This window comes from Molossus molossus, unplaced genomic scaffold (genome assembly GCF_014108415.1).
Source record: "Molossus molossus isolate mMolMol1 unplaced genomic scaffold, mMolMol1.p scaffold_m16_p_4, whole genome shotgun sequence".
In the NCBI taxonomy this organism is placed as follows: Eukaryota; Metazoa; Chordata; class Mammalia; order Chiroptera; family Molossidae; genus Molossus; species Molossus molossus.
The window spans coordinates 46,512,213-46,525,242 of record NW_023425377.1 but is presented as its reverse complement, the minus strand read 5'-3'; the positions used below and the strand labels follow the sequence as shown (position 1 = coordinate 46,525,242).

At 42.7% G+C, this 13,030-nt stretch overlaps 1 protein-coding gene across 7 annotated transcripts in view; it reads left to right on the top strand.

Moving 5' to 3' along the window:
- LOC118616029 (transformation/transcription domain associated protein) overlaps positions 1-13,030 on the top strand; it is a 173,004-nt gene that overhangs the window by 18,901 nt on the left and 141,073 nt on the right. For all 7 annotated transcript variants that reach the window (XM_036241367.1, XM_036241369.1, XM_036241366.1 and 4 more), the window contains exons 8-12: positions 3-128; positions 6,157-6,234; positions 6,442-6,530; positions 8,314-8,410; positions 9,619-9,757. In XM_036241367.1, the coding sequence (XP_036097260.1) occupies positions 3-128; positions 6,157-6,234; positions 6,442-6,530; positions 8,314-8,410; positions 9,619-9,757 (529 nt within the window). The remainder of the gene's footprint in view (positions 1-2; positions 129-6,156; positions 6,235-6,441; positions 6,531-8,313; positions 8,411-9,618; positions 9,758-13,030) is intronic.

Below are 13,030 nucleotides of genomic sequence, written 5' to 3'. Positions count from 1 at the left end.
AGAATCGCTACTTTGAGAACCCTCAGGTGATCCCTGAGAACACAGTCCCTCCCCCAGAAATGGTTGGTATGATCACAACAATTGCTGTGAAAGTCAATCCTGAACGTGAGGACAGTGAGACGAGAACAGTAAGTTTTTCAGTTGTTTTGTTTTTGTTTATATCCATGTCTTTCTACTTGGTAGGTGAAAATATGAGATAGTGACTTTTTTAAGCACTTGTTTTTTCTTAAACACTTGGTGGCATATAAGATGAATAAAAGTGTGTGCATAAGAGAGCTTCACTGATTCTACTGTGTAGCCACAGAGTGGTAAAAATGAAGTCTTGCTTTGATGCAGAAATATAAACAAAATTGTAATGGAAAATCAGAATCACCCATTGGAAAGAGCAGCTGACCAGGCAGGGTGGAGGGTGGGGCAAGGGAGGGAGGGTTTCTTTTCTATCCTTTTTTTTTTTTTTTTTTTTTTAATTTTTTTTTTTTTTTTTTTTTTTTCCTCACCCGAGGACATTTTTCCATTTTTTGTTCAGATGGAGCGGGAGGGAGAGAGAGGAACAGAGAGAGAGAGAAACATCGATGTGAAGGGACACATCGAGTGGCTGCCACCCGCACAACCAACCAGGGCCGGGGACAAACTGCAACCGAGGTACGTGCCCTTAGCGGGAACCGAACCCGGGTCTCTCGGGACCGCAGGCCGACGCTCTAACCGCTGAACCAAACCGGCCAGGGCATCTTTTCTATCCTTAATGTTGCATTAATGAGTCCCTTTAAACTATATATAAATTATAGTTCAGTGCCTGAGAGTCTGAGCTCTGGGGACAGAAGTTCTGGGATGATGTTCTGGCCATAACACTTGGGTTTTCTGACTATAGGAAAGGTTGTGCCAACATTAAGTTCTGGCCTTAATTTTTCCTCTCATTATGTGAAAAACCTGTCTTGTGGAATTTTATGAAAGTCATGCTGGTGGTGACCACAGGTAATGATAGGAAATATGTATTGAGCATTTACTATGACTATATTTTTATGACTGAATTAAGAATGTTACCTGTATTTGTTTTACTGAGATGATTTTGCACATTTTTTTTTCTTTTTTATCAATCCTCACCCAAGAATATTTTTCCATTGATTTTCAGATAGAGTGGGAAGGAGGGAGTGGGGGGAGAGAGAGGCATTGACGTGAGAGAGACACGATTGGTTGCCTCCCAAAGGACCTAGACTGGGGCCAGGGATAGAACCTGTAACCCAGGTACGAGCCCTTGACTGGGAATCGAACACATGACCCTTTAGTCTGCAGGCCGATGCTCTAATTACTGAGCCAAACTGGCCAGGGAAGTTTTATGAATTCTTTTATATTAAGACTATTAAGTTTTTTGTTACACTTATTGTAATCATTTTCTGTCTCTAAGTATTTTTGAATTAAACTGGGTAAATATGCACTTTTTGCTATTTTTTTTAATTTTCTTTTTTCTTTATTGATTTCAATTTTTTAAAATATTTTTTATTCTTTTTTTTTTTATCATCCTCACCCGAGGACATTTTTCCATTCTTTGTTCAGATAGAGTGGGAGGGAGAGAGAGGAACAGAGAGAGAGAAACATCGATGTGAAAGGGACACATCGAGTGGTCGCCACCCGCACAACCAACCAGGGCAGGGGAGAAACTGCAACCGAGGTACGTGCCCTTAGCGGGAACCGAACCCGGGTCTTTCCGGACCGCAGGCCGATGCTCTAACCGCTGAGCCAAACCGGCCAGGGCTCTTTAACGATTTTAGAGGGAGAGAGAGAGAGACAGAAACATCGATGAGAGAGAACATCGATTGGCTGCCTCATGCATGCCCCCCACTGGGGATTGGGCCCACAACCTGGGCATGTGTCCTGACTGGGAATCGCACTGGCGACCTCTTGGTGCATAGTTCGATGCTCAACCACTGAGCCACACTGGCTGGCTGTTCTCTTTTTTTAACCTTTTATTTTAATTAATTTATTTTTTTTATCCTCACCGGAGGACATTTTTCCATTCTTTGCTCAGGTTAGGGAGGGAGAGAGAGGAACAGAGAGAGAGAGAGAGAGAAACGTCGATGTGAAAGGAACACATCGAGTGGCTGCCACCCGCACAACCGACCAGGGCTGGGGACAAACTGCAACCGAGGTACGCGCCCTTAGCGGGAACCGAACCCGGGTCTCTCAGGACTGCAGGCCGACGCTCTAACCGTTGAACCAAACCGGCCAGGGCTAAAATTTTTTTTAAACTTCTCTTTATTGTTGAATATACTACAGATGTCCCCTCCCCTTCCCCCACTGACCCCCTTCTCCCCAATCCCACCCTCCTCATGTCTTCCCTATACTATTGACTGTGTTTATTTGTTATGCATATGTGCATGGAAATTCTTTGGTTTACCTCATTCCATCCTCCCAGACCCCCTCTCATTTAGCAAGCAACAAAACGTTCTCTGTATCTGAGTCTGTTTCTGTTATGCTTGCTCATTTTCTTTGTAGATTCAATTGTTGATAGATATGTATTAATTGCCATTTTATTGTTCACATTTCTGTTGTTCTCCTTCAAGAAGACACTTCAACATTTCATATAATACTGGTTGGGTGGTGATGAGCTCCTTTAGCTTTTTCTTGTCTGGGAAACTTTATATGTCCGTTGATTCTAAATGATAGCTTTAACGATAGAATAATCTTGGTTGTAGGTTGTTGCTTTTCATCACTTTGAATATCTCTTGCCACTCCTTTCTGGCCTGCAAAGTTTCTTTTGAGAAATCAGTTGACAGTCTTATGGGAGCTCCTTTGTAGGTAACTAACTGCTTTTCTCTTGCTGCTTTTAAGATTCTATTTTTGTATTTATGCATTTTGATGATGATGTGTCTTGGTGTGAACCTCTTTGGGTTCATCTTGTTTGGGGTTCTCTGTGCTTCCTTGACTTGTATGTCTGTTTCCTTCACCAAGTTAGGGAAATTTCCTATAATTTTTTCAAATAGGTTTTCAATTTCTTTCTCTCCTTCTGGCAGAATGTAGGTATGCTTGATGTTGTCCCAGAGGCTCCTTACACTATCAATTTTTTGGATTCTTTTTTCTTTTTGCTGTTCTGTTTGGGTGTTCCAAATTAATGGTTTGCTTCTTGGCTTTACTCTATTATTGATTCTCTGTAAATTATTCTTTATTTCAGTTGGTACATCTTTCATTTTTGACTGGTCCTTTTTTATGTTGATGTTCTCACTAAGTTCTTTTTTTTTTTTTTTTTTTTTTTTTTTAAATCCTCACTTGAGGACATTTTTCCATTTTTTATTCAGATAGAGTGGGAGGGAGAGAGAGGAAGAGAGAGAGAGAGAGAGAGAGAGAAACATTGATGTGAAAGGGACACATCAAGTGGTTGCCACCCGCACGACCAACCAGGGCCGGGGATAAACTGCAACTGAAGTACATGCCCTTAGCGGGAACCGAACCCGGGTCTCTCTGGACCACAGGCCGACGCTCTAACCGCTGAGCCAAACTGGCCAGGGCTCACTAAGTTCTTTGAGCATCCTTATAACCAGTATTTTGAACTCTGCATCTGATTGATTGCTTATCTCCATTTTGTTTAGTTCTTTTCCTGGAGTTGTGTTTTTTTATTTTGTTTGGGACATGTTTCTTTGTCTCCTCATTTTGGCTGCTTCCCTGTGTTTGTTTCTATGTATTAGGTAGAGTTGCTATGTCTCCTAGGCTTCCTAGGGTGGCCTGTTGTTGTAGGTGTCCTGTAGAATCCAGTGGCACAGCCTCCCTGATGATCCCAAATGGGCCTTCGAGGTGCACCCCTGGTGTGAACTGTTCACCATTCTGTTGTAATTGAGTCTTGATTGCTGTTGGAATGTCAGTGGGAGAGATTTACTCAGGCTGATCAATTCAAGGACTGGCTATGCCCACTGACCACTGACCATTGACCTCTGACTATCTTGGATGATCAGCTGTGGAGGGGCCCACCACACAGAGCAAGACTGACTTCAGTAGGGCTCTGGTACCCACTGAGTCCACTCATTGAGTGTGTCACTTGTAGAGGTGGTTGGATGGTAGTGTTTTGATGTGGTCTGAAGCTGTCCACTGGGTGTGCTGGCTCTGGGGCAAGGTCAGCCACTGCCTGTGTTCTACCTGAGGCCATTAGGCATAAGCTACAGTGTGATCTGCAGATGGCTGCTGCTGCTTCTTGTGTTTGGCTTGGAGGTGCCCAGGCAAAGCCAACTTGTGAACCAAGGCTGTTGGCTTCTAGTGCCAGGCCTAGGGCCACTTAACGAGAGGTATAGGGCTTGCTGAGACCAGATACTGCTTGTTTGAGAGATTTTAGGAAAATCTGGAACAGGCCAATTCTGTGGTCAAACCACTGGAAACGGCTTGGGTGGGCCTGAAAGTTGGGTGGGGCAGGTCTCAGGGAATCACTAGGGCAAGGCAAACAGTGTGAGCCAGGTTGCTGGAGTCCCAGATATGGCGACCATCTGCTGCCCTGGGGAAGTGCTTACCAAAAGGATCAACGGCCTCTGACAGCAAGACTGTCCAGGAGAAAACTGCTCTTCCAGGTCTCGCCTCAATGCCAAACAACTCAGTTCTTTCCTGTGTATCTCCAGTACCTTTCAAGCTGCTTCCTCCATGCTGGAGCCTGGAGGTTATGAGTCCGAGTAAGTTGTGCTCGGGTTGTTTAAGAGGACCTGCCTGGGGCTCCAGCAGCCTCAGCCTCCCTCAGCCTCAGTTCCTGCTGTTTTTTACAGTCTAAAGTGATGGGGACATCTCTTCCTGGCACTGGAACCCTGAGCTGGGCACCTGGTGTGGGACAGGGACCCCTCACTCCTCAGGAAGGACCTTCCCAGCCGAAGTGTCTCTTCTGATTTTTATCCGCCACCTGTGGGTGTGGGACCAGCCCGTCTGTGCCTCTGCCCCTCCTACCAGTCTTGACGTGGCTTCTTTAATTTCGTAGTTGTAGGACTTCCATTCAGCTCAATTTCAGGCGGTTCTGAATGATGGTTGTTCTGTAGTTTAGTTGTAATTTTGATGTGGTGTGGGAGGAGGCGAGTACTGCATTTACCTACGCCACCATCTTGACCGGAAGTCTTCTATTGTTCTTTTACGTAAAATAGTGGATACTAATTAAAAATTATTTTCAGCCCTGGGTGGTTTGGCTTAAGTGGTTGGAGTGTTGGCCCATGGACCAGAGAGACCTGGGTTTGGTTCCCACTAAGGGCATGTAACTTGGTTGCAGTTTGTCCCCGGCCCTGGTTGGGGTTGTGTGGGTGGCAGCTAGTCGATGTGTGTCTCTCTCACATTGATGTTTCTCTGTGTGTCTTTCTCTCTCTTTCCATTTCTCTCTCGCTCCCGCTCTATCTGAAGATTAATGCAAAAATGTCTTCTGGTGAGGATAAAAAAGAAAGTAAAAAATAAAAAAATAAAAAATTTTTTCATAAGGCCCTGGTCGGGTTGCTCAGTTGCTTGGAGCATCTTCCCATATACCAGAAAGGTTGTGGGTTCAGTTCCTGGTTAGGGCACATTCGTGTTTTGGGTTCTTGCCCCAGTCAGGGTGCATGCAGGAGGCAGCCAGTTGATATTTTGATCTCTCCCTCTTTCTCTAAAAATCATTTAAGTCATATCCTTGGGTGAGGATTTTAAAAAAAAAACATGTATGTCTAATTTTTTTCAGATGTTTTGACAAAATTTCCCCAAGTTATTTACTGAAGATGATTACATTGGAAAATATAAAAACCTCTGTCATGCCTGGCCGGTGTGGCTCAGTGGTTGAGTGTTGACCAAGAGCTCACCGGTTCAATTTGTGGTTAGGGTACATGCCCACATTGTGGACTAGATCCCCAATGGGGGTCATGCAGGAGGTGGCCATTCAATATTCTCTCTCATTGATGTTTCTATCTCTCTCTCCCTCTCCCTTCCTCTCTCTCTGAAAATCAATAAAGAAAAAAAAATCAATAAAAACATTCAAACGAAGAAAAACAACTCTGTCTTAAATTATAGCTCAATGTCCTTTGTTTTTAAAATAGTTTGGATCTTTCTCCACAGATATTTACAAATATGTATCAGTATTTTCCCTTTTTTCTATTTCATTGGGGTCATGCTTGGTAGTGGGTTAATGACTGGGGCTATTTTAAGTGACACAGGGATAACCACAATCCTGCTTGTTTCTTTCAGCATTCTATCATTCCAAGAGGATCTCTTTCTCTAAAAGTGTTGGCAGAATTGCCCATTATTGTTGTTTTAATGTATCAGGTATGTGTATTGTTACTGGTTTCTTGGGTTTTTGGCTTTATATTTTATGACAAAGTTTATATCTAACTATCTGTGGAAAGTAGATGTATACATATGATACACACATGCTAACAAATGTAATGACTCTTGTAGTTTCTCTGGTATGCCAAATTATTTTGCTATAGCAGAGAGTGTAAAAGCATGAAAATCTGTTGTATTTGCTTTTAGCTCTACAAACTGAATATCCACAATGTTGTTGCTGAATTTGTGCCCTTGATCATGAATACCATTGCAATTCAGGTATCTGCACAAGCCAGGTGAGATTTCTTTGGACAGTGATGTAGCTGACTGTCACAGTGCTTTAATTCTAAGTAAATACCCTTGTTGTGATTTGTAAGGCATAAAAATTTTAAGTGATAAAGTTTTGGTAAAATTGTGTTTATTTTTTGCTTTTTGAACTTGTATTTCAATGATGATAGTAACAGTTATTTTAGTTCCTTATTTTGGAAAGAAAAGCTAAAGGTATTAAACCTTGGTTTTTGCTGTCTTGTAAATTTAGAACTATTATTAAGAATGACTATACTCATTTCTATCTGTGGGATCTCCAAGCCTTTCTTTGTTTTTGCTATTCCTTTCAACATGAGTGCTAGAGTGTTCTTCTTTACCCACTTAATCCTCCCATTTCTCCCGCCCATCACTCTTTTTTTTGTTAATCATCACCTCTGATTATTTTCCCATTGATTTTTTAAAGAGAGTAAGAAGGGTGGGAGAGGGGAAGTGGAGAGAGAGGGCTGGGGTGGGGAATGGGAGACATCATTGTGGCTGGGGATCAAACTTGCAACCCAGGTGTATGCCCTTGACTGGAACTGAACCCACGACCCTTTGGTCTGTAGGCCAGTGCTCTAACGGCTGTACCAAACTGGCCAGGACTCCAACCCATCACTCTTTAAAAAAAAAAAATTTTTTTCTCTATTGATTTTAGAGAGAGGAAGGGAGAGGGAGAGAGAGATAGAAACACTGATGAGAGAACATTGATTGGCCACCTCCTGCATACCCCCACTGGGGATTGGGCCCACAACCAGGGCGTATGCCCTGACCAGGAATTGATCCAGCAACCTCTTGGTTCATGGGTCGACGCTCAACCACAGCCAGATGCCACACATCACTCTTAATTACCAATTAGGTGAACCATATTCATTCTTTCAGTGAAGCTTTTTCTGAAACTTGACAATTTTCTTCTTAAGACCTTTATCACTTATTTTCTTGACTTGTAGCCTGTTTGGCTCTGAGTCATTTGAGGTCAAGATCTGAGTTTGGTTCAGGTAACAGCCCCTGAGGACCTAGCATGGGCTCTTCTCACTGAGCAATAGGTACCATAATAGTGTCTGCCGGATGAGAGGCTTTATGGGATATACATTGTAACCATGGAATGGTTGGGGAACTGCTTTATGCTTCTAGTACAGGGGTAGGGAACCTTTTTACTGTCAAAGGCCTTTTGGATATTTATAACGTCATTCACAGGCCATACAAAATATCAACTTAGAAATTAGCCCGGCCCTGGCCAATTTGGCTCAACGGTAGAGTGTTGGCCCGTAGACCATTGAGTCTCAGGTTCGATTCCAGCCAAGGGCAGCATGTACCTCAGTTACAGTTTGTTCCTGGCCCTAGTCAGGGTCTTGTGGGAGGCAGCCAGTCAGTGTGCCTTCTACTGTCTATGTTTTTCTTTCCCTTTCTCTCCCTCCCTCCCACCTCTGACTCTATCTGAAGATAAATAGAAAAATACCCTCCTGTGAGGATTAAAAAAAAGAAATTAGCCTGCTATATTTGGTCAGGCTAATTTGGTGAGGCTTGGGATGTTAGTTGATACTGATTTTGGTGGCCTTATAAGGCCTGAGGGCCGGATGTTCCCTACCCCTGCTAATCCCTTTAAATTTGGAACTGCATGAAAGTGTAGACTGTAACTGTTGCTGCAGTGTTGTTCTGGTCTGTGTAGAAATCAAACTTTTTGGGCTCAGTAATTATTATAGGCTTTTAATTAATATTAATGTCACCTAAAGAGTTAAGAGCTAATATTGTAAATTTTATTCATTTCTCATTCAGGCAACATAAGCTTTACAATAAGGAGTTGTATGCTGATTTTATTGCTGCTCAGATTAAAACGTTGTCATTTTTAGCTTACATCATCAGAATTTACCAGGTAAGTTGACTGACTTTTGTTTTAAGTCAGGTTTACTGAGATACAATTTACATGCGATTTATAAAGTTCACCTTTTATAGGTAAACAATTCTATGCATTGACAAATGCATAGAAATGGTAACCACTAACACATTAAAATATAGAACATTTCTATCACCCTCCCCCCCCAATTTTTTTTGTACATTTGTAGTCCATTTCCTCTTCCTACCTTCAGGCCCTGTCAAGCACTGAAAAGGGAACATTTGGGCCTGACTGGTGTGGCTCAGTTGGTTGGGCGTCATCCTATGCACCAAGAGGTCACTAGTTCGATTCCCAGTCAGGTCACATGCCTGGGTTTTGGCTCGATCCCTAGTAGTGAGTGTGCAGGAGGCAGTCCATCGATGTTTCTCTCTCATTGATGTTTCAGTCTCTCTCCCTTCCTCTCTCTCAAATAAATAAAAACATTAAAAAATTTTTTTTAATTTAGGTACCCCTTGATATTTTAGTCAGCATGAGTCACCATGGTGAATTGCCTTCCTAAAACACCTCAAAAAGAGATCGTGATTAGAAGTTATTCTGAATTGATTAAAGGTGTCTTTGGTGTCATTCAGAACTTTCATTAATGGGATGACATAGTAAAGAGTATTTTTTTTTAATCCTTACCAGAGGATATTTTTTTATTTATCCTAGATAGAGTGGGAAGGAGGGAGAGAGAGAGAACCATTGATGTGAGAGGATCACATTGACAGGCTTCCTCCTGCATGATCCGACCAGGGCTGGGGACAAACTGCAACTGAAGTACTTGCTCTTGGCTGGAATCAAACCCTCAACTCATTGGTCCAGGGGCCGATGCTCTAACTGCTGAGCCAAACTGGCCAGGGTGAGAGTATCTATTATTTAAAAAAAAACTTCAGTATTTCTTTGTCCTTTTCCTTAATATAATACATATTCATTGTTGAAAAGTTGAGAAGATATAGAAAAGTACAAAGAAGACATCCAAATTCCCATTGTGTAAAAGAAACTGCTGTTTATGTTGCTAACCATCTTTCTAGTTTGTGGTATGCACATACAAATTATTAAAAATTTTTGTATGAAACTTGTTTATTAGGCCTGTTACTTTCTGGGGGCTTCTGCATTTTACTGAATTTTTTAAAAAGTTTATAAATTTTGGGTTTTTCTTAACACTCACCAGTTAGCGTAACTGTGTTGTTTTCCTTTTATTTTTCCAGGAGTTGGTGACTAAGTATTCTCAGCAAATGGTAAAAGGAATGTTACAGTTACTTTCAAATTGTCCAGCAGAGACTGCACACCTCAGAAAGGAGCTTCTGATTGCTGCAAAGCACATCCTTACAACAGAACTAAGAAACCGTATGTCTTGTTTGGAATTCTGACATGAGTGCTGTCCACATCTTTCGGGGTGGGATTCTGCTGACACTTCATTTGTTTTTTTGTTTTTACATTGAGTTTATTTAGGGAACATTCATACGAGGTGTGTCTTGGGCAGCAGAAGGTGACATGGATATCCTTCACCTGATATTTCCTTGTTGTGGGGAGACTAGCTCACTCCAGTCTCAATTTTTTAAAAATCCTGACCCGAGTATATTTTTTCCATTGATTTTTAGCGAGAGTGCAAGGGAGAAAGGGATGGGTGGGTGGGTGGGAGGGAGAGACATCGACTGGTTGCCCTTTGCACATGCCCAACTGGGTCCGGGAATTGAACCTGCAGCCCAGGCATTGGCCCTTGTCTGGGAATCAAACCCAAAACCCTTTGGTGTGTGAGCCATTGCTCTAATCACTGAGCCACACTGGCCAGGCCCTCAGATATTTTAGGCTCAACTTGTCCTTTCCTTATTGCTGTCGTGAGTTTATTCTTACCTCTTCTTTCTCTGTCTTTCTGCCTCTGATCCTGCCATCAGCATTCTCCCTTGATCTTCTCAACATTCTCATAATTAATGTGATGCTTTTCTCAGCATAGGTTACTTATGTTCTCAGTCTTCCTTGGTACTTTTCTGCTTTTTGCTTGCATTTCTTGAAATTGCAAATAGGTATTTGCTCTTTGACTTTTAAGGTGAGAAGGAAAGAGTGATTTCTTTCTCCATGATATGAAACACGGATTTTTCTTTTTTAATCTTTACTGATTTTTAGAGAGAGAGGAAGGGAGAGGGAGAGAGAGATAGAAACATCAATGAGAGAGAACATGGATCGGGCACCTCCTGCATGGTCCCAGTGGGGATTGGGGCCACAATCTGGGCATGTGCCCTGACTGAGAATTGAACTGGACACCGCTTGGTTTATGGGTCAGCACTCAACCACTGAGCCACACTGGTGGGGCTGGGTAGAAGAATTTTTTTTTTTCCTGGTATGTGCCCCCAGCGGGAACCGAACCTGGGACTCTCTGGTCCGCAGGCCAATGCTCCAATCACTGAACCAAACCGGCCAGGGCATGAGCAGAAGAATTTTAAGTGGAATGTTTTTTATAAAATTTTTTCTTTATTGACATTAGAGACAGAGAGAAATTGAAGGAGAGGGAGAGAGAGACAGAAACATTGATGAGAGAAAACATCGATTGGCCCCCTCCCGCACGCCCCCCACCAGGGATTGGGCCCACAACCCAGGCTTGTGCCCTGACTGGGAACTGAACCAGCAACCTCTTGGTGCACGTGTCAGTGTTTAACCCCTGAGCCACACTGGCTGGGCAATGGAACGTTTTTTAAAAATCTACTGAAGTTACTGGGTTGTGTCTTGAGTACCATTCTCACAATAACTTTCTGTACTCCTGCCATTTAAGTGATAGAGTTTTAGAGGTACATATGGGGAGCTTTTTTTTTTTTTTTATCCTCACCAGAGGACATTTTTGCATTTATCTTCAGATAGAGCAGGAGAGAAGTGGGGAAGAGAGAGAGAAACATCGATGTGAGAGAGACACATTGAGTGGTTACCACCCACAGGACCACAGCTGGGGCAGGGACAAACTACCGAGGTACGTGTCCTTAGCAGGAACCGAACCCAGGACTCTCTGGTCCACAGGCTGATGCTCTAACTGCTGAGCTATACAGGCCAGGGCCATCTGGGGAGCCTTGTAGCAAGAGATTTCTACTTGTTGAAGTATTGACAGATGAAAAACTGTTCTGAAGCTTTTCATGATGCATGGTCACAGAGTCATATGGCTCTGTGAGGCCATATGACTTGGTTTCATCTAATGGAACCTGCTTCGTAAAGATCAGTAGGTTTCGCCCACTCGGTGTGGTGCAGTGGTTGAGCGTTGACCCATGCACCAGGAGGTCACTGGTTCTATTCCTGGTCAGGGCACATGCCCAGGTTATGGGCCCAATCCCAGTTGGGAGGCATACAGGAGGCAGCCATTCGATGTTTTTTCTCATTGATGTTTTGTCTCTCTCCCCCTCTCCCTTCTCTCTCTAAAATCAATAAAGAAAAATATTTAAATAAAAAAATTAAAAAAAAAAAAAAAAAAAGATCAGGTTTCCAAGATTCTACTCTCCAAGGATTGATCACATTAGACTTGTTGAATTAATTCAGCTTTTAGGATACTTTATTTTGAAGCCCATAGTAGATCTTGGAGTTAAATAGGTGATAGCATCACATCTCAAAACAGTTTCTATTGAAAGAAACATTTAAAGAATATTGTTAGCCCTGGCAGGTTTGGCTCAGTGGTTAGAGCGTCGGCCTGTGGTCCAGAGAGACCAGGTTCGGTTCCCACCAAGAGCATGTACCTTGGTTGCAGTTTGTCCCTGGCCCTGCTTGGGTTGTGCGGGTGGCAACCACTCGATGTGTCTCTCTCACATTGATGTTTCTCTCTCTCTCTCTCTCTCTCTCTCTCTCTCTCTTCCCCCCTCCCTCCCTCCCACACTATCTGAACAAAATATCGAAAAATGTCCTTGGGTGAGGATAAAAAAAAAGAAACATTTAAAGAATATTGTTAGCCCTGGCTGGTTTGGCTCAGCCATTAAAGTGTCGGCCTTCGGTCCAGGGAGACCTGGGTTCGGTTCCTGCTAGGGGCACGTATCTCAGTTGTAGTTTGTCCCCAACCTTGGTTGGGTCCTGCAGGTGGCAGCCACTCAATGTGCACCTTTCACATCGATATTTCTCTCTCCCTTTCTCTTCCTCTCTCTCCCTCCCACTCTATCTGAACAAAAACTGGAAAATGGAAAAGTAGAGAAGTGGAAAGGGAGCCTTGTAAAGAAAGGAAGTCAAGCAAGGGTGCAGGGTAGGGGATAAAAAAGGAAAGGTGTCCTCAGATAAGGATGAAAAAAAAAAAAAAAGAATAACGTTAAATGTTAACCACATTATAAAATGAAAAATGTATGCACATAGTTTAAATTTACACATTCCTTTTTTTTTAATCCTCACCCAAGGACATTCTTGCATCTATCTTCAGATAGAGCGGGATAGAGAGAGGGAGGAAGAGAGAGAGAGAAACATCAATGCGAGAGACACATAGAGTGGTTGCCACCTACACAATTCCAACCAGGGCCAAGGACAAACTGCAACCGAGGTACATGCCCGAGGTATGGGCCAACGCTCTAACCATTGAGCCAAACTGGCCAAGGCTAACATTTCTTTTTTTAAGTGCAAAAATATTAAAAGAAATTTTTTTTTATTGATTTTAGAGAGGAAAGGAGA